General features: G+C 39.2%; 1 protein-coding gene across 2 annotated transcripts; it reads left to right on the top strand.

The window, feature by feature from the left end:
* The first annotated feature begins 15,925 nt into the window (after window positions 1-15,925).
* On the top strand, window positions 15,926-19,834 carry LOC103952901 (transcription factor GTE7-like). 2 transcript variants are annotated; one of them, XM_009364590.3, is made up of 9 exons: window positions 15,926-16,399; window positions 16,933-16,981; window positions 17,074-17,152; window positions 17,247-17,292; window positions 17,393-17,491; window positions 18,070-18,138; window positions 18,219-18,564; window positions 18,700-18,848; window positions 19,143-19,834. In XM_009364590.3, the coding sequence occupies exons 1-9, from the start codon at window positions 16,034-16,036 to the stop codon at window positions 19,617-19,619; spliced, it is 1,680 nt and encodes a 559-aa protein (XP_009362865.2). In that variant the 5' UTR covers window positions 15,926-16,033; the 3' UTR covers window positions 19,620-19,834. The 2 variants fall into 2 exon arrangements, with proteins under 2 accessions (XP_009362865.2, XP_018504359.2); XM_018648843.2 differs by having other exon boundaries at window positions 19,147-19,319.
* The last annotated feature ends 6,742 nt before the right edge of the window (window positions 19,835-26,576 follow it).

The following is a 26,576-nucleotide window of genomic DNA, read 5'->3' as shown; positions in this document are numbered from 1 at the left end:
AAAATAGACAAATCTAATTGTTTTAATTATTAATAATATTTTCTGCACAAGTTTAGTATTAGAAGGACTCTCATTTTTATTTTTGTTTAATTCTTTTCCTTTTGGTTTTAGGTTCTTGTTACCTTCTTGGCTTCTTCCATTATTTTTTACGTCTATTTTTCCATTGTGCTTGCTCCAGACTATTCGCCCCAAGAAAAACAATACATTGCCTACACACTACAAGAGAAAAAAAAAATTCAAAGGTTGTCCCAAATATAAAATTGAACCTGATTAAAATCCAAAATTATATATATGTCAAATATTCGTAATTGTGCCAAATATAATTAAATTTGTCAACTTCGGTAAATAATATTATTTTGGTGACACATAGGATTTAATCAGGGGTAATAGTGGAACGAGATGAAAGAAATTTTAAACACAATTAATACATAATTTCAGGTGTCATGATATTCCACATGGCATTTATTGAGTGAGAAAGCCAAGTTGGAGAAGGCAAGTGGGGGAATGAACCAAGCATTCCTCTCAAAATTTTGTCCCTATCAAAGACAGGGCAAAGTAACTCTAGCAACAATTTGTGAAAGGGAAAATACGTAGGGCCTGTTGTGGCCTATTTTATTGAAGGGAAGAAGGGTGCGGCAAAGAGAGATGGAGATGGACTTGAGGAATTTTTTGTGTTATTCCTCATGCCTTGTGTCTTTATTTTTAGTAAACTCGATAAGATTCTTTGCCTGCGAGTAATACACTCATAAAAGGATATAATACTCTAGTATCCTAATACAATCTACTAGTGATTTACACACATGTGCTAGAATATGTCACAACATGACCTAATTTATTTCAATTGTTGAAAGTGGAGACATGGAGAATTAATGATGAAAAGGGCACATAGTTATCCAACAGTCAATCGTCACATTACGTGGTCTACAAAATATTGATTATATAGATGGTCTCCCTAACATTTTTCCAAATGCGAGAACTCAAAATCCCTGCAACCTCAAATGGTGGAAGAAGAAGAGAATAAAACATAGAACATGATCGTTGAAACGACTTGCATGATTGCATTACTAATGCGAGTCTCTCATCATCCTTGTGCAACTTATAAATGAACCAGAAATTTACGTTTCGTGGCTTTATCTGCATCAGCAAGATCAAGTTTGTAGTCGATCAACTTATATTCGGTCTTACGACCCACTTCACAATGATGTAGTAATCATTGAACACCGACTTTCTTGCCCTCATAAACTAAAAGACGTCAACTTTTTTGCCAATATGCCAATTTGAGTTTGATCTAGGGTGCCATAGGTGACGAACGTGTTTTTTCAATAAAAAAGTTAATAGAAAGAAAATAATACCTAAGAGTTTCTCATGATGCTTTTTATAAATGTTTAATTCATTGAGTCGAGAAAAAGATAGGCTTTCTGTGACGACCCGTCCCAAATTATTATATATATTTCTCCCCGAGTGTGTACAATGACATATATGACCTCATTGGCTAAGTGACGTGGATTTACATATATAGTTCTAAGTTATTATTTCTGTCATCGTAATTAAATCGTACTTGATGTCACGGGTGCGATGACACAAGTTAGACTTGAATGGGAAGCGTAACTAAAAAGTTACAAATATATATATAGAGTGCGTAACGGGCCAAAATAAAGAACCAATCATATTAATTCCTATTTCCTTGGCCTCCATTAGCTATTTGGGCTTTTATTTCATTTGGACCAATTAAAATATCTCTCTTTTCTGCCCAATCAGAACATACACACCCACACTCTCCCTTCTTTCTCTCATTCTCGAGACTTCCTCTTTCTTCTTCTTCTTGCACCCAAGACACCCCCAGCTCACTTACACCTCGAATCAACATGGATCGAACTGGAAATCACCACCATCACTATCCTTTTGACTTCATGAACCTAGTGGTACCCTTAGTTTCTGAGTTGGTGAGTTGTAACTCTTAACTCGCGAGATCTGAAGGAGCAAAGTTTCTCCGACGTGATCCTGGTAAGATTAAGAGGTTTTAGGAATTGGAAAGGTTCCCACGCAACTTCCCTAGCACTCTAGAGTAGGTTTAAGATTGCGTTGATGTCGGATCACACGGTTTCGAGGGATTTTCTGACTATTTTCTGTTGGATTTTGGACTTCTAATAGGTACAAACGTGTTCTACTCTTTAAGACCTTCAAATCCATATAAACTTCATGGATTTTGGTTAAGAAATGAAGTAGATATAAGCATTTGAAAATTTTCCAGAAACTGGCGAGTGCAGATGACGGAGACTGGCGAGTGACTGAAAAAGAAGAAGGTATATTCCATTAACTTTAACGGAATATTCTAACGGTGTTAGGTAACGCCATTACCATTTAACGAAATATTCCGCCTATTTTGACGGAATATTCCTAAAGCCGTTAAGGTTTTTGTCCTGTGTTCCAGGCAGGTGCCTGCGCGTGGCCGGCTTGTGTGGCCGCATCCGACATCCAAAAATTTTTCAAAAAATGTGGTCGAGTAGATCACGTTGGTATATTCAAACACCCCATTTGGGCAATGTATGAGGAATTAATCCTAGGTTTTGTTTATGTGCTATCGAATTAACGTTAAAATAGTTGTATCACATATAGGTGAGACGTACCCCAAGGACGAGCATGGACAAGCGAGGCTAGGGGGCTACGATCCTGCAACTTATCAACGAGTGGGCATTTGTTATATATATGCTTTACGATTTCCAAAAAACATTTTAAAATGAATTTATGCCTTGTATGCCATGTCTATACCGCTTATTACTATATTGTTGCATTAGTATGAATTGTGAATTATACTATTTGATGCTGCGGAGGCTCAGGTAAGCTTCAGGTGAGTTAGCATGTGATTGGTCTTATTGCATTGCATAATGTTATGCAATTATGCATTTAGAGCTTATTATGATGCACCCCGGTGTTAGTGCTCCCGCCCGAGGCCAGGGCACAGCTTTCACGTGATTGTTCACCTCTTGCACCGCACGCTCACCTTGGATCCAAGTTTTGGTGCTAGCTTGTCGTACAGACCACAATAGATGGTTTCGACTCATAGGGGACCCGCGATCTATCGCACAACTTTTCACGTGATCATATCACTTGAGCATACTTATTTACACCCAGCCTATCATACAGGTCACATTAGGTGACTTCGACTCATGTGTAGACATATGTTGATGAGCTATAGGTCCAGTCGTATAGGTCACGTTAGGTGACTCCAGCTGGCATGCTAATTTATATTGACTTTTCACCTGGCTTACATATTTTAGTGCTGAACGTTATGACAAGGCATAATTCTGTTTTCACTGCTCTTGAACATTGTTTTTATATACGTGCATATTACTATTTCTTGGAAATTATACGGGTTTTACAGAGAGGGGTTATTATGTTCATAAAGATAAATGTGTTTTTCTAAAGCTTTGTTTTTGCCCACTTACCCTTTTGTTTTGCACCCCTTCAGGTTCTAGGTAGTTGCTCGTCTTTGGTGGCTCACGAGGACTACACGGCGGTTCTGACGTTTCCTTAAATAAAAGTAGGGATCTTTTCCCTGTTTGTATAATTAGTACTTAGTTAGTTCGACTGCACTTTCGTTTTACCTATGCTTTGATATGCAAGTATCTTATATTTGATCACTTTCACACCCTTATATTCTATCTTTAGTTTAAATAAGTTTAGCTTAGGTTTTTAATTATTCACATTTCTTTTATTAGTATCTCTTCTATTGTGCACTTGGCTATGTCACTCTCACGTGACGGCTAACACGTCTCGACTCCGGTCAGGGTGTGTCACTTTCATCCAAACACTTCATTGCAACTGCTCGAACTCGTTTTCGACATGCAGGGGGGTTAGGAAGGATCTAACACATAGCACCAAGCCCTAATCAATGCATGCCTAGAACGAGCACAAGCTTTGGTTCCAAAGCCTTCTTAACCGTCAAAGGAGGGACAAACTTTTTCATCACCGCCGCATGAACTAACTCTCAACATGTTAGTGCACTGCGAGGGCCATTTCAGACCATACAACGCTGAACCGACACTAGCATTGACAAGAACAAGCCCGAGCATTGGTCATTACAAAGCCCATCCAAAATCGAGGCAACATGGACAACTGAAAGAGAGGGACAAGTTTCTTCATCATCACAACAAACACAAATCTTCAACATGCTAGTGAACTGGATGAGCCATTCAGAAAACAAACGTCTATGGACCCTATAACCGTGAGCCCACAAGCATGCCTAGGACAAGCCTAAGCATTGGTTCATCCAAGGCCAACCCCTCACTAATATCCAACTCGATTCCGAAGGCAACAAGGAAGAAATCCACTACCAGGATTAATTTTGATAAGCTTGTGAGTGGTACTTGCATTCCTAAAAGTGCTAGCATTCCCACGGACAAGCATGTTGAAAAAAACCCACTCATCAAATTCTCATCCCCTCCCATGGCTCCACCGTCGCTGCCACCACCATGGGGCTGGAGAAGAAATTTGGGGGCACATAATTTTCACTCATCCTTAGCCCTCCAAAACCGGCCACCCTTTAAAGAAAGGGTCTTTTGGGCCTTTCTTGCAATTACATGAAGTTTTATACTTTTGTGTCTTTACATTTCCATCCAAAAGTTTATACTTTCATATTTATGTTCTCATCACTGTTCTAAAAATCCTTGCCTAGCACCACATAGGCCCCCGCCCCGATTAATGCCTAGGCATTTGAAAATTAAGAAAGGGTGCCTAGACCTGCTGAGGTGCGCACCTAGACCGCCTAGACACCTGCCTAGGTTGCGACTTACTTAGATAGAAAATAGATAACTTTCATTTTGTATTATATTTTTTTTCAATAAATTGTAAGAGGCTTGGTGAATACTTAAATGAAATACATTATATGCTTGTTCCCCATGTTTTAATTGCGTTCCAATACTTCATAATATGTGTATGTGTGTGTGTGTATATATATATATATATATGTATATATGTATATATGTATATATCATTCTACTTTTAGTTTATGATGGAAATTATATATGATTTAAGTATAAACAGACACTTATTTACACGAAATATAATAGATTTACTTAAATCCGTCTAGTCCACCTAAGCACCCGACTAGGCCCCGCCTAGCCGCCTAGGCACTAGGCCTCAGCCTGCCACCCAACTAGCATCTAGCGTCTTTTAGAACCTTGGTTCTCATTCACTAAAGGGCAAATAGTTTAGTCCTTTTGAATAAAATTTTATTTGGTCATGAATATTTTGGGTCCTTGTTGTAATAACTTGAAAGTTTTGAAGTTTTGAGTATTATTCACTCTTTTTAGCTTATCACACACCTTTTTTCTTTTATTTTTTTATTTATGGTCATCAGATTGAATAAATCAAATGAAATCAATGATCAAAATTAAACATGAGCGTGTGAGAGGATAAAAAATGTGTATAAAAATCACTTCTTAATTTGAATTTGAAGTAATAGAGAGAGGAGGGAGGATGGAAACTTTTGCATGTCATTTTTTAACATAACACGTGTCACTTTTCCACTAATCTTTGCATTTGGCCTTATATTTTCACAAAACGTGTTATGTTTTACACAAAAACAGACTTTTAATGCTTTTGGCTAAGAATTAAATAAATAAAAAAATAGAAAACATAATTTTAAAAGCAATAAATGTTTGGATTTTTGTGAAAAAAAAACGACACGACATTTGTTAAATTGAGAATGTTCCAATTCAAAAGTTAGCGTAAAAGTTGCTAACATTTAGGATGTATTTTTGCTCACCGTTATAACTATAGCGTATGCTCACCATACATCGAATCATTTGTCATGTGTCATTTCACTTAATTTTAGTTAGCTTTTGCATTAAATGCTACTTTTTTCAATTTTGAAAAAAATTAATCGAAATTAAGTGAAAAGACACGTGATAAATGATTAAGTGTATGATAAGCGTACACTATGGTGATGAGCAAAAATGTACCCTAGCATTTATCATAATAGAATGGTAGGTGAATTTTATGCCCACCCGTTAGTTAAAGGGTAGTTTTATCTACACACTCATTTTTACTTCTTATATACCCTTTCAAGTTTTTGGTTGTTGGATTGAATAAATTGAAGAAAATTAATGATAAAAAATTAATAAGGGTGTGTGACACACCCCGACCGAAATCAAGGCATGCTGACCGTCACGTGAGGGTGACATAACCATGTGCACAATGCGGAAGCTAAGAATAATAATAAAAGTACGAATAAATAAAAATCAAACTACCCACAGAGTAATTAACATACATGTGCAAGCGTAAGTGGGAAACATAATATTCAGAGCACAGAAAACCTAGTGCAGTCCAGAGGAACAAATACTAACTAAATACAACCATAGGGGGTCCTCACTGGTGATAATCTGTCAGATATATCGTGGATTCCTCGTGAGCCACCAAAAGAGCAATCCAAACTAGAACCTGGAGGGGCGCAAAACAGAAAGTGTGAGTGGGCAAAAACAAAGCTTTTCAAAATCATTTCAATATCAAAAGTTCTAACCCCTCGCCATAAAACCTGTATAGTTTCCCAGAAAATAGAATATACACATATATCGAAAACATGCTCAGAGATATGCCATGTCGAATGCCTCTACATAAACTGTAAGTAACCCAGGTAATGTCAATCAATGCAATGTAACCTGTACGGCTGAATCTAGAGCTCAAATCTCCAACTCACTAACTATACCTGCACACGAGTCGGAACCACCTAAAGTGGTTTGTACAACAGGACTGGGTGTAAATAAATACGCTCAAGTGCTACGATCACGTGAAGACTGGGCGAATAATCGTGGGTCACCTATGAGTCGGAACCACCTAAAGTGGTCTGTACAACAGGACTTTGCACCTAACTTGGATCCAAGATGAGCATGTGGTGCGGGAGGTGAAATCACGTGAAGGATTGTGCCCTACTCTGGGCGGGAGCACTAACACCAGGGGTGCAGGTTATGAGTTTTTTATGCATCTCACATAACTACTAATCATCAACATAAACCATAACTTACCTATGCGTCCACAGCACCAAACATACATATATGCAACTACTAATGAATAAATAAATAGGCAAACGTAATGCATGGCATTTAAAACATATAAACATTCCATTTCATTTTCTGGGAAAAACCACAAGTAAATAGGTATATACGGAAAACAAAAAGCCCACTCACTGGTTTGTGGAAGGGTCGTAACCCCCCTGCCTCGAGTGACTGCGCTCGTCATCGGGATAGGTCTCGCCTACGTGCGAAACAACTATAAAAATGTTAATTTAAAGCACATAACCAAAACTAGGTGATAACTTCTCATACAATGCTCAAATGGGGTGTATGAATACACCAACGTGATCTACTCAACCTCACGAACATCCCCATATTTTTAAAATAATTTTCTGACTTCCCACGCGTTGTCACGCGCGGGCCAAGGCACGGGCAGACGTGCTGGCCACGTGCGGGCACGTGCCTGGCGCACGTGTGGCAACCTTAACGGCGTTAGGGAATATTCCGTTAAAACTAACAGATTCCGTTAAAGTTAACCTTACGCCGTTAAGAATATTTCGTCCAAACTGACGGAATATTCCGTCTTCTTCTCCAGCACACCTCCGGTGCCATCGCCGGAATACCGAAAAATTTTCAAACCTTAGTTTCTCACTCGTTTCTCAACCAAATTTCATGAAATTGGCACCAAAATGAAGCTTACAACAAGTAGAACAAAACCTTACCACTTTCAAGCCCTAAATTCACGAAATCACGCCGTAGAAACTTCACAAAATCCGGCCAAACCTGCAACTCACGATCCCGACGTCCAAAACCTTCCAACGAACCACCCCGAGCTTCCTAAAGACCTCACTAAGCTTCCTACAAGCTTCAAATTCCTTGAAAAACAACATTTCACGTGTGCCTGAACAGTGACCAAAATCGGGGTTCCCTTGTTCGACGTGAAATCGAATGATTCCTTACCTGAAATTGGTATGGTTGAACTCATATGGTCCTCACGAACACAAAGGTAAGACTTTCCACCTCGATCTGCAACAGTTGCAAGGGTTTTGGTACTTGTCCGTACGAAAGAGGAAGAAGAGGGGGAGAGAGAGAGAGAGACACGGGAAGGAGATAAGGATGAGAGTGTGTGTGTGGTCAAGATGTAGCCAACAAGCCCACAAAACAAACACCCCAAAATGAAACATAACCACTAGGGGCAAAATCGTCATTTCACACCTACGGTACAAATAATTTGGGACAAGCTGTCACAACCTACCCACCTAAATAAAATTTCGTCCCGAAATTCATAACAACCACTCACACCAACCACTAGCGATCAAAGAACAACCGAGGATACAAATCTCTCATCCGATCTTCAGTCTCCCAAGTAGCTTCCTCCGCTGAGTGATTCCTCCACAAAACTTTCACTAAATTCACAGTCTTGTTCCTCAAAACCTTTTCCTTCCAATCCAGAATCGTTACTGGTTCCTCATCATAAGTCAAATCTGGGTTAATCTCCAATGGTTGATGAGGTATCACATACGACGGATCCGCAACGTAATGACGAAGCATGGACACATGAAAAACATTATGCACTTTAGCTAGTTCAGAAGGCAACTCAAGCTTGTAAGCCACTTCACAAACTCGCTCGGTGATCATATACGGTCCGATATACTTGAGACTTAACTTACCTTTCTTTCCAAACTGTACAACACCTCTCCACGATGAAAGCTTCAGAAACACCCAATCACCCACTTCATACACTCTGTCAGTAGCATGCCAGTCCGCTGAGCTCTTTTGTCGATCCTGGGCCGCTTTCAGGTTAGACTTAATTACCTGAACATTTTGAGTAGTCTCCTCAACAATCTCGGGGCCCACCAAAACTCTTTCTCCGACCTCTGACTAACATAAGGGTGTACGATAAGATTTACCATACAATGCCTCAAATGGTGACATGTCGATATTCGAATGAAAACTGTTGTTGTAGGCAAATTCCATTAAATCCAATCGCTTATGCCAAGCATCGCCAAACTGCAACACCGAAGATCTCAACATATCCTCCAACGTCTGAATGGTCCTCTCAGATTGTCCGTCTGTTCGAGGATGATATGTCGTACTATAGAGTAATCTCGTACCCAAAGCTTCTTGAAAAGCCACCCAAAATTTAGAAGTAAATCTTGGGTCACGATCCGAGACAATACTCACTGGAACACCATGGTACTTCACAATCTTCGATATGAATAATTCAGCTAATCGGCCTAAATAATACTTTTCCCTCACTGGAATAAAATGCGTTGACTTAGTAAGCCGATCAACTATCACCTAAATGCCGTCAAAACCATTATGTGTACGCGGAAGCTTGTACACAAAATCCATAGTAATGTTTTCCCATTTCCACTCTGGAATGGGAAGCGGCTGCAACAACCCAAACGGCTTCTTCCTTTTAGCTTTAACTTGTTGGCATATGGCACACCTACTCACATACTCAGCTATCTCTCTTTTCATACCCGGCCAATAATAAAATGGTCGAATGGTATGATACATTTTAGTAGCTCCTGGATGCATCACATAAGCTGAGATATGCGCTTCATCAAGAATTGCTTTCTTTAAATCCAAATTATTCGGCACAAACATTTTACTCTTCTGCATAAGCATGCCATCCGATTCTCGAACTCTGAAGTCTTTCTTTTTCCCCTGATTCCTTGCTTGAATTATTTCCTGAGTTTCTTCATCAACCATCTGGGCTTTAAGTATACGATCAATTAAAATCGGCCTAACTTGAAAATTAGCAAGTAAGGCTACCTCCTGATCTTCTACCTTTAACCTCACTCCAGTTAATCTTAAGTCTACCATAAGAGAAACACGACTAGGGTACAACGGATTGATACGGCCATGAGATTTCTTGCTAAGTGCATCAACTACCACATTCGCACGACCAGGGTGATAATCAATCGTGCAATCATAATCACTAAGCAGTTCCAACCATCTCCGCTAACGAAGATTAAGATCCCTCTACGTGAAAAGATATTGAAGACTCTTATGATCCGTAAAGATCTTGCATTTTTCTCCATAGAGATAATGTCTCCACATCTTCAAAGCAAAGATAATGGCCACTAACTCCAAATCATGCATAGGGTAATTCAACTCATGAGGCTTCAATTGTCATGAAGCATAAGCAATCACCCTACCATGTTGCATCAGCACACATCCCAGACCATTTAAGGAAGCATCACTATAGACTTCGAAATTACCACTATCGTCTTGAAGTGCCAAAACAGGTGCATAAGTGAGACAATACTTCAATTGCAGGAAATTCTGCTCACAATTATCATCCCACTTAAATTTAACATCCTTCCTCGTTAACCTCGTCAGTAGTAAAGCAATCACGGAAAAATCCTTAACAAACTGTCAGTAATACCCTGCTAAGCCAAGAAAACTCCCCACCTCAGTGATGGTACGTGGTTGCTCCCACTTCTCCACTGCTACAACCTTTTGAGGATCCACCAAAATACCTTGAGTAGATATGACGTGTCCCAAAAATGCCACTTGATCTAACCAAAATTGGCACTTGCTAAACTTAGCATACAGTTGGTGTTTCCTCAACCTCTTCAACACCAAAATAAGATGTCGAACATGCTTAGATTTAGACTTAGAGTATACCAGGATATCGTCAATAAAGATAATGACAAACCTATCCAAATACGGCTGGAATACTCGGTTCATCAAATCCATAAAAGCAGCTGGTGTGTTCGTCAATCCAAATGGCATTACCAGAAACTCGTAATGACCATAACGAGTCCTGAAAGCTGTCTTAGGGACATCTTCACTACTGATCTTCAACTGATAATAACCAAACCTCAAATCAATCTTGGAAAATACATAAGCACCTCGAAGCTGATCAAACAAATCATTTATACGCGGCAATGGATAACGGTTTTTAATTGTTACCCGATTCAATTGCCGGTAATCAATGCATAGCCTCAAAGTCCCGTCCTTCTTTCTCACAAACAACACTAGAGCTCCCCAGGGTGAAGTACTAGGCTGAATAAAACCTTTATCCACTAATTCATGCAACTGGATTTTCAATTCCCTCAACTCAGCAGGAGCCATACGATAAGGAGTCAAGGATATAGGATTAGTACCTGGAAGCAAATCAATGGTGAACTCCACATCTCGGTCTGGCGGCAATCCAGGTAAATCATCAGGGAAAACATCAGGAAAATGCCTGACTACTCTTATGTCCTCCACGCTACTAGGAGCAACATCGTTCAACACCTTATGAGCTAAGTATCCCTGGAAACCTTTCGATAACAACCTTTTTGCTCGCACAGTAGAAATAACGCCATGTCTCACCCCACTCTGCTCACCCACAAAAGTAACCACAGGTAATCCAGGACGATGGACGGTAACTATTTTCCCGTAATAATCTATATTGGCACGATTAAAATGCAACCAATTTGTGCCCAAAATCACATCAAAATCAACAATATCTAACGGGATAAGGTCAGCTGGCATAACTACATCCTCCACCATCACTGGACATCCTGGATACACACAATCAACAATACATCTATCCCCTCTAGGCATAGCAAACTCTAAATCATACCCTAGAGGTGTAGGGTGAGGTTGCATCACTTAAGCAAATGTATGAGAAATAACAGAATGTGTAGCACCACAGTCAATCAATACTCTAGCAAAATAACCAAGGATATTTAACGTACCCATGATCAAGTTTGGATTATTCTGAGCATCCTGCAGAGAAATGTTGTGGATACGCCCTTGGGTCTGCTATCGTCCACCATGACCTCTACTAGTCTGACCACCTCGACTCTGCACATTATGCCCCTGACTAGGCTGACCAGATTGCCTTGAAGATCCCGCACTACTAGCAGCAATCTCTCCCTGCTGAGGTTGTCCTCCCTAGTACCACTAAGATCCACCGGCTAGAATGGGAGGATACGACATATAACCACTAGAAAACTGAGGATACCCACTCCGAGAATAAGGATCTTGGGGATACGGATACTGTCCTGGAGCATAAGGAATGGCTTCACTCTGATAATAGTAGGCACCACAACAACTCGTCTGACCAAAACTACCAGGGCCAGGAACCTGCTGGATTGGTGCAGGTGGTGGAAAAAAAGATTGTTGGGGCCTCTGTTGACTCTGGGGACAATTTGCAGCTCGATGTCCCATCTGCCCACAAGTGAAACAACCACCGCTGCGTCTCCTGCACTCTCCAAAATGCCGATTGTTACACCAGCGGCAAACCGGAGCTCTTCCTCTACCAGTATCACCCTGCCTCTGGCCTCTAGGACCCCAGTAAATCTACCTCCTCTTCCCTGACCAGTGGCACTAAAACCACCACTGGAAGAACTGGAACTAGTCCCACCTAGCTTAAAACTCTGGGTCTTGCGAGGTCCTAGAGATGCCTGACCCTTGCCTTTGTCGTCTTTCCTTTGATTGCCATCTTTTTCTTCCTCCTCACTCTCGCTGGGCATGTTCTCGGAATCCTCAATCCTCAACAGAATCTCATAGAACTCCTGGTAAGAGTCGTAAGGGGTAGTGGTCGCCATAGAACGCCACTTCTTCTTAGTACCCAACCGAAAACGACGAAGCATCTCATCCGGATTGGCAGCAACCTCTAGATAATAACGGGATAAATCAGTGAACCTCTGATAATACTCGTTTGCCGTCAATTTCCCTTGCCTCAATTCAGTAAATTCTTGCTTTTTACGATCAATGTACTCAGGAGGCACAAACCTTTTTCCTAAACAACTGCTTAAACACTTCCCAGTCAGCCCTTTCCTTTGGGGTCAAACAACATACCTCTTGTTCCCACCAGGATGACGATTCCTTACCCAAGAACCATGATGTCGTCTCAACCCACTTCTCAATAAGGAGATTCCCCTGATTATGCAATACACGAAAGGTCTTTTCAATATGCTCTAGCCACCGCTCAGTACCCTTAAAACCCTTGTGACCCTCAAACTTATCCAGCTTCAAATTGTACATGGTCTCCAGAGGAGTCCTCTGGGGAGGGCGGAGCGCTGACTGAATAGCGGTAGCGATAGCTTCCCCCAATTGAGCTATATCGGGGAAATTAGGCTCAGCAGAGCGACGTGGTTCCCTACGAGGCGACATAGTTCTGACAGAAGACACCAAAACAATAAGAACACTCACAAAATATACATGACTGCCAAACCTAGGCTCTGATACCAAACTGACACACCCCGACCGAAATCAAGGCGTGCTGGCTGTCACGTGAGGGTGATGTAACCATGTGCATAGTGCGGAAGCTAAGAATAATAATAAAAGTATGCATAAATAAAAATCAAACTACCCACAGAGTAGTTAACATACATGTGCAAACGTAAATGGGAAACACAATATTCAGAGCATAGAAAACCTAGTGCAGTCCAGAGGAACAAATACTAACTAAATACACCCCGAGGGGGTCCTACACTAGTGATAATCTGTCAGATATGTCGTGGATTCCTCGTGAGCCACCAAAAGAGTAATCCAAACTAGAACCTGGAGGGGCGCAAAACAGAAAGTGTGAGTGGGCAAAAACAAAGCTTTTCAAAATCATTTCAATATCAAAAGTTCTAACCCCTCAGCGTAAAACCTGTATAGTTTCCCAGAAAATAGAATATACACATATATCGAAAACATGCTCAGAGATATGCCATGTCAAATGCCTCTACATAAATTGTAAGTAACCCAGGTAATGTCAATCAATGCAATGTAAATATGTCAGCGGAGTCACCTAACGTGATATGTACGACTGAATCTAGAGCTCAAATCTCCAACTCACTAACTATACCTGCACACGAGTCGGAACCACCTAAAGTGGTATGTACGACAGGACTCAGTGTAAATAAATACGCTCAAGTCCTACGTTCACGTGAAGACTGTGCGAATAATCGCGGGTCACCTACGAGTCGGAACCACCTAAAGTGGTCAGTACGACAGGACTTTGCACCTAACTTGGATCCAAGATGAGCGTGTGGTGCGGGAGGTGAACATCACGTGAAGGACTGTGCCCTACTCTGGGTGGGAGCACTAACACCGGGGGTGCAGGTTATGAGCTTTCTATGCATCTCACATAACTACTAATCATCAACATAAACCATAACTTACCTGACACTTACCTGTGCGTCCGCAGCACCAAACATACATATATGCAACTACTAATGAATAAATAAATAGGCAAACGCAATGCATGGCATTTAAAACATATAAACATTCCATTTCATTTTATGGGAAAAACCACAAGTAAATAGGTATATACGGAAAACCAAAAGCCCACTCACTGGTATGTGGAAGGGTCGTAACCCCCTGCCTCGAGTGACTGCGCTCGTCCTCGGGATAGGTCTCACCTATGTGCGAAACAATTATACAAACGTTAATTTAAAGCACATAACCAAAACTAGGTAATAACTTCTCATACAATGCTCAAATGGGGTGTATGAATACACCAACGTGATCTACTCAACCTCACGAACATTCCCATATTTTTAAAATATTTTTCTGACCTCCCACGCGCCGCCACGTGCCTGGCACACATGTGGCAACCCTAACGGCGTTAGGGAATATTCTATTAAAACTAACAGATTCCGTTAAAGTTAACCTGACGCCATTAAGAATATTCCGTCCAAACTGACGGAATATTCTGTCTTCTTCTCCGACACACCTCTGGTGCCGTCTCCGTTGCCGGAATACCGAAAATTTTTCAAACCTTCGTTTCTCACTCGTTTCTCAACCAAATTTCATGAAATTGGCACTAAAGTGAAGCTTACAACAAGTAGAACAAAACCTTACCACTTTCAAGTCCTGAAATTCACGAAATCATGCTGTAGAAACTTCACAAAGTCCGTCCAAACCTGCAATTCACGATCCTGACGTCCAAAACCTTCCAACGAACCACCCTGAGCTTCCTAAGGACCTTACTAAGCTTCCTACAAGCTTCAAATTCCCTGAAAAACAACATTTCACGTGTGCATGAACAGTGACCAAAATCGGGGTTCCCTGGTTCGACGTGAAATCGAATGATTCCTTACCTGAAATTGGTATGGTTGAACTCGTATGGTCCTCACGAACACAAAGGTAAGACTTTCCACCTCGATCTGCAACGGTTGCAAGGGTTTTGGTACTTGTCCGTATGAAAGAGGAAGAAGAGGGAGAGAGAAAGAGAGAGAGAGAGAGAGAGAGAGAGAGAGAGAGGGGGGAAGGAGATGAGGACAAGAGTGTGCGTGTGGTCCAGATGCAGCCAATAAGCCCACAAAACAAACACCCCAAAATGAAACATAACCACTAGGGGCAAAATCGTCATTTCACACCTACGATACAAATAATTCGGGACAGGCTGTCACAGTGTGTGTGGAAAGTAAAACCGTAAAAATAGGTGTGTGAATATTACTTTTTTAATTAAAAATGAAAATTTTTAAATTCGAATATAAATATATTATTGTATCAAAAAGTATTTTAAGTAGAATACCTTGTAAATATTCTAGCCAAATCTCAAATTTTGACGTTTGACTGAGAACTGCCAACTGCAGCCCAAGTGTTCTGAAATACATTACCCGAAAATAAACATATAAATATATTTTTTCACAAAGAAAAAAGGTATTTACCAAAAAAATAAAATAAGGTAATAAAATTAGGGAATTGTTATTGGCACTCTAAAAATCACATTCTATACTTCAAAATTTTCATTTTAAACTCTAAACTTTTTATATTTGGAAAGAAATATACATTTATGAGGAGTGTACAATGTGATTTTTGAAATGCCAATAACACTTTCTTAAAATTAAAAATAAAAAAATTATAAAATAAAAGAATTATTATTGACATTTTAAAAATTTCATTTTGCATCTCAAACTTCCTATAATTAAAAAGAAAAATAATAAGGAAAAAGTAGCTTAATAGGAATTTAGAGCCAGAGAGCGAAAGAAAGAGAAATTTTGGATAGAATAGAATAGTAGGTGAAGGGGGGCGAGGCGGGGCGAGGTGGAGGCATCAGAAAACAGAAACGCCGGCCGATGACGACGATGAATAATCCTCCAACCAAAAAGAAGAAAGGTCGTCCTTCTCTCCTGGATCTCCAGAAACGCGCCCTCCTCCAACAACAGGAGCAGGACCAATGCCCAAACCCTCGCCGTCTATCCACACGCCGGAACCCTACTCCTCTCGATTCATCCCCGCCGTCCAATTCCCTTGCCGAAGCCGATGACGACGATGAGCGCGCAAAGAAGAAGCATAAGCCCCTCCTCGGTTTTAATCCCAATTCGACTCCGACATTGTCGCCCTTTAATTCGGGCGCCTACGGTTCCGATTCGAACGCGGGTGGTGAGGATCCGGAGGCCGCTCTCAAGATCAGCACCGTCCATCGCGGATCTAATCATATGGTGATCATCATACTACAAAAATTAAAACCCTTTTACTTTTCTCAAATTAAACACAAACCCATGTCGTTGTTGCACTTAATTCCCTATATATTTTTTTTTATTAATTTGAGAAAAGTGATGAAATTTCTTTATATTTTGCTTAATTTGGAAAAAAAGTAATGAAATTTATTTATCTTTGCTTTATCTTGGGAATTAGAATCTTTTAGGGATTTTCGCGCGAAAACCAGAAGCTGTTTTTGGGAGGCGGAGTGGAGTCGTTGGGGTGTTTGGACATTATTTAATATTAATTAAGTGATATATTTGGAATCTGGGCAGTTTTTCTTTATTTCCTAATTTAAATTCTTCATCTGTTAAATGGTACCATAGAAAGACGCAGACCACCTTGTCTGAAAAAGCTCCAGTTTGTCTTTTCTTGATTTATTTGTTCATTTACTTTTCCAATGATTGCAGAAAATTAAATAATAAATTAATCATGTTTTGTTTGTGTTAGTGGTAAATTTAGCAGTGACATTGGTGTTAATGGTTTCTTGCAGAGCCGTGAAGAGATTTTGAAAGCGACAGACAGTAGCAGTTTATTACATGGTACGACACTGTTAGTCAATCGCAAGTCTTGCCTCAAAAGGTATCTCCTGGGGGATAAATTCTAATGACTGTCAACCTTTTTCTGTGGACAGGGTCGCAGGTGGAGTCCGGTCCCACGACACCTTTGCCAGACAAAAAGTTGCTGGTGTTCATCCTTGATAGGCTTCAAAAGTAGGTGTCTTAGGTTCCAAAGTAGTTGTCTTTTTCATTGACTCTTTGAAATGACACCATGGGTGTTCACTCGTTGGTCTCAACTTTGTTGCAGAAGGGATACTCGCGGGGTGTTCTCTGAGCCCGTTGATCCAGAAGAGGTGTGTTTTCTTATGTTGAAATGGCTTCTTCTGTTGCTGATATTGGCTTGTTTTACGAGCAACGGTTTCATGGTTTGATGTGAATATGTTGGTTGTTCAGCTTCCTGATTATCAGGAAATCATTCAAAACCCAATGGATTTTGGAACTGTGAGGACGAAACTAGATCATGGAGCTTACTCCAACTTGGAACAGTTTGAGGTTTGTATTACGATCTTTTTCTTGCTAGGTTTCAGTTTTGAAACACGCATGCGCACACACCACAGCTGCCTCAATTTCACCATCTACTTGCATCCGCTTCTCTTTCTCATCTCCTTTGCCTGCTCACTCTCCCTCCCACCGGCTGTAGAAATAAATGAAGGGTTTATGTACGAGTGTTTCCTAGATGTGGCTTTTGAATGATTGATAAGTACACCAGAGATTATTGTCTTTTGGAAATTACGAAGATGTTAATTATGGTAATATAAGGCATGTTAATTCAAGTTGAGCCTGTTGCTAGTCAAAGAAGGCAAATGAATCCAGGACTGAGAACATAGTGCAACTTATCATTCCATTCGGTATTCAAGTTATTGGCCTTGGTCTATTTTATTAACCATTTTTTACATTGGCACCCTGATGTATGACTGGAACGTTAGGAATAGTGAAATGGTGTGATTCACCGGAGAACTCTATTCTTGGTGCACTAAACTCCGATGTATCGTGCTCTACTTCTAATTTGTTTTTCTTGTTAACTGAGTAACTTTGACAGGATTTGAAGACTTAATGTTTAATTTCTGCAGAAAGATGTGTTCTTGATATGTTCAAATGCAATGGAGTATAATGCACCAGACACTATTTACTTTCGACAGGTTTGGCCCGTCTAACTTACACTTCTTCCTATTTAGGCAATCTCACCATGTTTGATGGTTAACAATGACTATTTCTTTAGGCACGATCTATACAAGAGCTCGCAAAAAAGGACTTTGAAAATTTGAGGCAAGTAAATGAAGACGGTGATCCGAAACCAAAAATTGCGAGGAGAGGCAGGCCACCTGGCAAGAGCATGAAAAAGTCAATTGAAGGCTCTCCACTTGATCGTGTAGGTCCTCAATTTGTATCAGAAACTACTCTTGCTTCTGGAGGAGAGAATCCTAGCTTGTCCGGCACATACAATCTAAGACGGCCTGCTCCCCATAAGTTCAGGTCTTCTGATGCATTAAATATGGGCCCCCATGGGTCTCTTAGTGGTGAAACTGGTGCTAGTTGGTTGCCTGGCTGGGAGAATGAATTTCCAGGTATGTGATTTCAACTGCATCTGCTTCACTGATTTGTACTCATTATTCAGTTTCAGTTTTTTTTCCTAGTTTTATTTGGTTCTCTTAGTTTATTTAACAAATGCTGACCCTTTCTATTTCTTTTTCGGTTTGCAGCTTCTGTATTGAGGAGTGATCTAAAATATGGAAAGAAACATTTTACAGTAGATGAGAACAGACGCGACACTTATACACAAGCTCTGGCTTTTGGCGATGAGCCATCAATGTTTTCTGGTTGTGAAGGAGAGTGGAAGCAACTTGTGGCGGTATGTATAATGAGAACATTCTTGTATTCTTTTCTGAATGGGAGACTGGAATTATTCAGTGACGGGGGAAGGGGGTTGCTGTTAGAAAAATAGAAAAGTGGATCTTCGATAAGGAGATTATAGGAGTCTAATAATCTCTTTGCTTGAATTATGTACCTTGTTTTGCATGTGAATAGATGTCTTCGTAAATCTGTATAATGACAGTAGCTCATTGTATAAAGATGTGATTCTTGTATAACATAATTTCTTAGTGTTTGTTTAATGTTTTTTTTTCTTTCTCAATATATAAACCAGGTAGGTCTACAATTTGAGCATGGTTATGCAAGGAGTCTAGCTCGTTTTGCCGCAAATCTTGGACCTGTTGCTTGGAAGGTTGCTTCAAAGAAAATTGCAAGTGTTTTGCCTGTTGGAATCAAGTTTGGTCCAGGATGGATAGGAGAAAATGAGACATGGAGGATGCAACCGTTTTCAGTCCGTGAGAGGGAACAGAGGGTTCAAGGCAACCCTGCATCTGATGACCACACAGACAAACTTGTACCCCACAGTACATTATGCTCAGACGAAGCCAGATTGTCAGAAATTTCAAGTGGACCGAGATCTAGCCACGTGCTTGGTGGGGAAGCATCGTGGAATGGTTCATCCTTACACAATAAACATGTTGCTTACACATTCCCCTCGGACTTGAACGTCAAGCTGGGTGCCGCAGGCTTACCTCAAATGGGTCTGCAACAACAACAGCAACAGCAGCCGGATTTAGCTTTGCAGCTTTGACCACGGTGAGGTTGTCGGAGGGGGGCGTATATACAAGCAGTGGGGATTAATGGAATTAGATTAACAGATGAGGATTCTATTTTGTCTTTGTTTCTAATTAAAAATATATTATCAAGGTGGGTGTCTGATTGGCGCAAGGAATGATTGCCGGTTGACACTGGTATTTTGTACAGATTAATCATTTTTATGTTAAAAATTCTTTGGTTTAACTTTAATCCAATGTGGATGCGCATTTCAAACATTGAGCATATTGATTGACTAGTTTGAAGAAATATGAAAATGGTGAAAAGGAAATTAATTAATTAATTAATTCAACCAAATATAAACTTACCAAACGAGGCATTAAAATTGCATTAAAATGTCGAAAAGTTGAAAATTTATTGGAAAACACTACAAATTGACTAAAATATTTGGAATCATAGAAACGAACAATGAGAAATGCTACCTGTAGCCGGATTCTTGAACTTCTTCCGCCGCCGGAAAAAAACATGGATCTTCCTCCCGGATGGAGAGAGATGAAATGGAAGAGAGAAGAACAGGGAATAGAGAGATGGTGATGGAGAGAAATGGATAAGGATTTAAAAGTCTTTTTCTAAATGGATAAATATGTAATTAAATTTTTTATTAAAATGTAAGCGAAAAAATAGGGCAATGAGTTTAGTAACTCTTTATTAATTGGAAATTGATAAGGTGAATTTAAACCATATTATTACTAGCATATTCCTTTCGTATTAGTATGTATAATATCGTTTGTTAAAAAAAATTACAAATTAATATCCAGAGGCTGAAATTGCGAAAGGGATTTCCTCGTGGGCGAGGGTATTCCTTCGGTTGAACTTCTGAGGATTTATCAAGTTATCTAATCATTTTGTTGGGACTTTATATAATTATAGTTTATTTTAAGTTTTTGTTGCAAAACGTACATTGAACACAGAAGGTTAGAAAGAAAATAAATAAGTTGGAATAATATATTTAAAGCTGAGACCGACCCGTATGATACAAATCCACCGTCATATTGACGTCAAGTCAATGATACAAGGACACTTGAAGAAAAACAAACACATACCTTTGTATTAATGACACGAAATCCAACCGTAACAAAGTACCCATGTTATACAAGTCCTCGTTGAAACCCCCTAATACTAGTCTCGTTGGTAAACATTTATAAACTTGGATAAAGTAGTAGCAGGTAGTAAAATATTGTATGCAAGGGAAATGAATTCTCTCCGAATCACTTTCATCAAATATATCCCATCAATCAATCCGGATTCTTCAAATTTGATTAAACGGCTAAAAACAGGAGATTTCTTTAAAAGTTATAATAACTTTAATCGTTGGATCAAATTTTAAGGATCTGAATTGATTGTTGATATGAATTTGGTTGAATGGATCCGGAGAGGGATCCTTTGTGTATCAAGACCAACAATTCAGTGATGCTTCTTTTCCAAGCTAATTTGTTGGTTGATGTGTTCATTTTTTGAACACGTGGTAAACAGTCAACGGTCTAATGATTTTATAGCGTTATGGTGTAAGAGAGAATCTCTAGTCTAGTTGATTTGTTTTCTAAAAAACGGCAGTGATCAGAGTTCCTATATATTCAAGTTTCTCATAGAATAATCTGAACTCTTAATCTCTTTCAATTCGGAAACAACATTTATTTATAGGGTGATTTTGGGAAAAATCAATAAAAAATTACAATTAACAATATATCAACAATATTTATGTTAATTATAAATGAGAGCTGCTAGACTCACCTGGTTGTCTTATTTTTCTACCCACGTTATATTTACACCCATTATAAAAAGTTAAAAAAAAATTAAAACGTTATTTTCCCATCCACTATTATTCATAAAATAACCCTATATATAATTAGAGATAAATTTCTCTTAAGAAAAGAATATAAACAAATAATATTACTCTCTTCTAAAAGCCAGAAAAAAATAAAATAAAACCGAGGTCTTCTAATCTTCAGCCTACACGTTTGGTTGGGATTGAAAAGGGAGAAGCTTACTCAAGTCCGAACCCATGTTTTAACTTCCTTCAGCAGTTTACTTTGTCTTGCAATATGTTTGTCTTTAAAAGTCGATTTGCACTTGGTATGAACATGATGATCTTTTTACGTCATAAAAGAACCATATTTTTTTTATTTCAATTACAGGTCAATGCCTTCTTGTATTGTCATACACACATTAAAAAACAAATTTACTGTATGACAGCAGTATGCAACAATTGAAACTTAATTCGGCTTCAATTCTAACTTAAAGGGAGAGAGAGGTGGTGCTTGTGGTAAGTACGGGCTAATGAAAAATCAACCACGCTTACCATTGTTTAGGTTTTCAATTCTAAATCAACCACGCCTATAGCAGTATGCAACAAATTTACACTTACCTAATGAACGATGTCGGCAGAGCTATGCTTCAATTCCAGAAATTCTCATTAAAAACCAAATTGCACCCCAATCTAATGCAAATTCAAATAAAAAGTCACAGAGCTATGCTTCAATTGTGCGAAGTCAGCAAATCAAGATGACCCACATAAAATTATCTTTTATGTCTTCGACAGAAACATAATCATCTACTTCTTCCATAAAAACGTCATCTTCTAAGTTCATTCTTTTTTCTTTCTCTGAATGAAAGGAGATGGGAAGGATGAGTTAGGGTTTAAGGGAGACAAATTTTCTAAACATAGCGTGAGAGTTATCACGTCCAAACTTTTCTTTTTTCTTTTTTATTAAAAAAAAAAAAAAAAAAGTAATGTGAAAGGGGTAACTAAGGTCCTTATTAGTCATTTTACAAATGGACAAATTTGTAATTAAAAAATTCATTAAAATGTGGGTGGGAAGATAAGACATTGGGGTGGGAATAACAGCTCTCTTATAAATAGATCAATTATGTATTGTGATACTTAAATGCATTTAAAATAAACAATAATTACAAAATCTGCCACTACAGCTGGCACCCACTTCAACTAACACTATTTCTCATAGTTTAATTTTTAGAGTAAGTCAATATAGATCAGACACTGAATTGCAGTGTCTGTTTCCTGATTCAGTTTTTTACATTTGGAATCTTGGATTCAGACACTGCGTTGCAATGTCTATTTACTAGTGTGTTTTTTTTTTTTTTTTTTTTAGATCACCCACACGCCTTCTATAGTTTATTTGTACATTTGGATTTAGACATTGCAATGCAGTGTCTGTTTCCTGGTTTTATTTTTTTCATAACTCAACGTCCCTACACTTTACATCCACGCAATTCCTGATTTTTACATTTAGATTCAAACATTGTAAAGCAATGTCCGTTTCCTGGCTTTATTTTTTATGTTAGATTCAGACACTGTAATGCAGTGTCTGTTTCTTGGTTATGTTTTTTTTTACATTTTGATTCGGACACTACAATGCAATGTCCATTTCTTGGTTCCTTTTTTTTTTTTTTTTTTTTTCTTTTTTTTTTTTTTGAGTTGAGTAGACTCCTCCATGTAAACTAAGGGCGAGAGAGAGAGTGATAGAATATACATGTTCTAACTATTTATAAGATTCATATCCTCTCAAGATCAGTTCCATTAGAATAGAAATCCAACGGCCAAAGCCTCTTCCTCCGCCTCTCTTCCCCCACAACTCGTCTTTCTCCCTAGCACCCTCACACCCCCACTGTTGTTAACCAACCCCAAATTCAATTGCAGGTCATCTATGCTCTAAGTCTGATTTATTTTTTCACTATCCCTTACTATTTTGTCTTTTTTGTCATGTCTTTCTTCTTCATCTTTGAGATTTCTCTCTCTATATTCTTCCATAGTTATAAAAAGATCTTTACAACCAAAAGACATTGATTTAAGCGACCTCTCTCTTTGTTTGTTTTGTTAACATTGGTTGAGATTTTAAGTTGAGGGATTTGCAATTGAGGGATGTGGCGGTGTTGGGGCTGATTTTGGAGAGGTAAGGTGAGGGACTTGCAATTGGTGGTTGTGAGTTGGGTGGATTGTGGCGCTGTTAAGGCTGATTTTGATGTGGAGTTGAATTAATTTGGAATTTGGGGAGTTGATGGTTCGAGGTTGAGAGCTTCAAAGTGAGGAAGAAAGGGAAGAGTTGAGGGGAAAAGAGGAAGGATAAGAGATTTTGGCTGTTGGATTTCTATCAATGGATGAGATCCTCGGTCTGAAGGATCTCACAAAATTGATCCGAAGAGGATCTAAATTCGTATTTATAATAGTTTAAGCCCATATGACATTTATAGAGAGAGAATGATAGAATAGTCAAATTCTAACTATTTATATGACTTAAAGCCTATGGGCATTCATTATTGACCTATGCCTAATTAATACAATTATATCATTGATTAAGTCCAAAACAGAAATATGTTATTGATATATGGCTTAATAGTAAAAATTTTGTTGACTTTTGGCTAAATTAGCTTTATTTATATTTGATGCACTAAAATGTCTCATAGTATCAAACATTTTGGCAATGATATTCACGTTGTTAGTATTTTGATTCTGGGTAGAATGGATTCAATGAAATAGTTTTATGAAATGGAAAACTTAGTAGAATGAGATCAAAGAATCATAGAAGTTTCAAGGCTTGAGAATTCTTCATTGGATTCTATCTCTCATACTAGAAATGTGGAGAGAATATATGACCGTTGGAGGAGGAGCTGAGCCAACTCACACTCTCTCATCATTACAAAATCATCACAACCATTCAATCTTAAGTCATCATATAAGATGCTTACACTTGTCATGAGCTAAGACTCAATAAAATATAATCAAAGATGCCATATGGAATATGATCCAATGGCTTACATAAATCCTACAACTTGAATAAGCAAGAACAAATACAACAAATAAATTTACACACCAACACTCCCTTCTAAATGTTTTGCTGATTTCACTCCAAGTGTAGCTTTCAAGTATTTAAATCGATCCTTAGCTAGAGCCTTGGTGAAAATGTCTGCTAGCTACTTTTCTGTTTTGCAGTATTTCAATTCAATTGTGCCACTGTAAACACGAAAATTCCTGATAACGAACGAGACAAGAACACGTGTACAAAATATATTTTGTATTAATGATTTTGGGGTTACAATCTCTTTGTAATTTGATCCTCTGATTCGATCTCCGTAAGGTGTTGATTTGTGGATGTGCGATTGATCCAAGGGCCATCGAGGCTTGATCTTGGATGAACGGATCTTCAAGGGCTTTTGGGCTTGATCTTGAAGAACGGTGATGAACGGATCTTCAAAGGCTTTTGGGCTTGATCTTGAAGAACGGTTGGATGTGTGGATTTGTTGATGTTGTTGATCCAAAGGGTCGTCGGGGCTTGATCTTAGGATGAACGGTTGATGAACGGATCTTCAAGGGCTTTTGGGCTTGATCTTGAAGAACGGGTGTGTAGATTTGTTGATGTGGTTGATCCAAAGGGCCGTTGGGGCTTGATCTTAGGATGAACGGATGATGAGCGATGAACACTTTCTTCAAGGGCTGTTGGGGCTTGATCTTGAGTTAGTGGACGTTCTTCAAGGGCTGTCAGGGCTTGATCTTGAAGGAGGATTTGACGAAGAACGAAAAGAGCTTTCTTGATCCTTCGGGATTTGCTTGAGGGCTTTAGAGTTTCAAAGCTTCAAGGTTTTGATGTGATATAAATTCCTTTCCCCCCTCTTATCCTTGATGGAGAAGCCTATTTATAAGCTTTGAGAATGAATCACCACTAAAAGTGAGTGGATGTTGTGAGTGAAATGAGTGGAGTTTTGTAGGTGAAATGAGTGTGTGATGTAGGTGAAATGAATAAAGGTTGTAATTTTAATGCATTGGTCAACATTTATTTCACTGAAACTTCGATGTCTACAAATGACCCCACTTCAAGGCGCGTCGTATACATGTGTTTGTCACGTGTAGAAGATGCGTTTTGAAGTCCCTTAATGTATATGTCGATCTAAGGGCCATCAAGGCTTGATCTTGAATTGAGCTGGAAATTTCTTCAAGGGCCGTCGGGGCTTGATCTTGAATTCGACTGGAAGATTTTCTGGTTTCTTCCAATCGTTGATTTTCCACAAGCATAATTGAACTGGGCTAGAGGGTTTCCTGGTCTCCTCCGAAGGTCTGAACTTACTCCTTTTATCAGGAGCTGAATTTGATTCAAGGGTGGTGAACACTTGATTTTGAATCGGACTTGTGATTTCTTCAAGAGCCATCGAGGCTTGATCTTGAATGAAACTAGGACCACGAACGGTTTTAGGATTCGGACACATGGCAGACAAGCACGAGGTAGAGGTGATGGCCTGTTTGCTGGCAGACAAGCACGAACGGTTTTAGGATTTGTTCAATCTTTCCAATTCATATTGAAAAAGGGTTGGGGATGAATCAGCACGTGCAATTGTTGTGTTTACTGACGATCCACAAGATTGATGTTTCATTGACACTTGTCTTATCTGTTCTCCAGGCAGATGTGGTATCTTCTCTGGAAGTGTATCAATCGTTAAAGACGACTACTCGAGAGCAACGCTTGGTAAGCAATCAGGGAAGAGGTTTCAGGCATTCGGTTCCAGATTGGAAGGCTGATTCCAAGTGCCGGCTAATTGCTCTCTTACTCCTTGCCCTGCAGGTAAGAACAAGGACAAAGGAAAGGACATGGAGAAAGCATGATATAAGATACTCTTGCTTTCGACCCTGATGATATGAGATACTTTTACTTTTGAAGAAGTACTGGTGATTTGATGGCGTCACGTGGTGAGGCTTTTCTCTTTGGCGACGGTGCCAGCGGAAAGTTGTTGAGGCTTCTCGAGCTCTTTAATTAGAACAACGATGTCGAGCTTGGATTTGACTTAAACTCCTCTGTCTGGATTATGCGGTTTTGCAGGGGAGGGTGTCGTGCTACAGTGATTTGTTCCAGCTCATTATGCTGCATTCTTCTCTGCTTATTTCTTTTTCATAACCAAAGTGGTGCGCAACCCTTTTCCTTTAAATGGT

This window comes from the organism of the source record quoted next, unplaced genomic scaffold (assembly GCF_019419815.1).
Source record: "Pyrus x bretschneideri cultivar Hongxiangsu unplaced genomic scaffold, Pyrus_bretschneideri_v1 Contig91, whole genome shotgun sequence".
NCBI classification, from domain to species: domain Eukaryota; kingdom Viridiplantae; phylum Streptophyta; class Magnoliopsida; order Rosales; family Rosaceae; genus Pyrus; species Pyrus x bretschneideri.
The sequence above is the reverse complement of the archived record's forward strand: the minus strand, read 5'-3'. Positions and strand labels throughout refer to the sequence as shown.

Excerpts from the sequence above, each read along its gene's own strand:
- LOC103952901 (XM_009364590.3), top strand. The coding sequence starts at position 16,034 with ATGACGACGATGAATAATCCTCCAACCAAAAAGAAGAAAGGTCGTCCT. Across the intron at positions 17,492-18,069 it reads CCAACTTGGAACAGTTTGAG|AAAGATGTGTTCTTGATATG; the intron begins GTTTGTATTACG and ends TAATTTCTGCAG. Across the intron at positions 18,565-18,699 it reads CTGGGAGAATGAATTTCCAG|CTTCTGTATTGAGGAGTGAT; the intron begins GTATGTGATTTC and ends TTCGGTTTGCAG.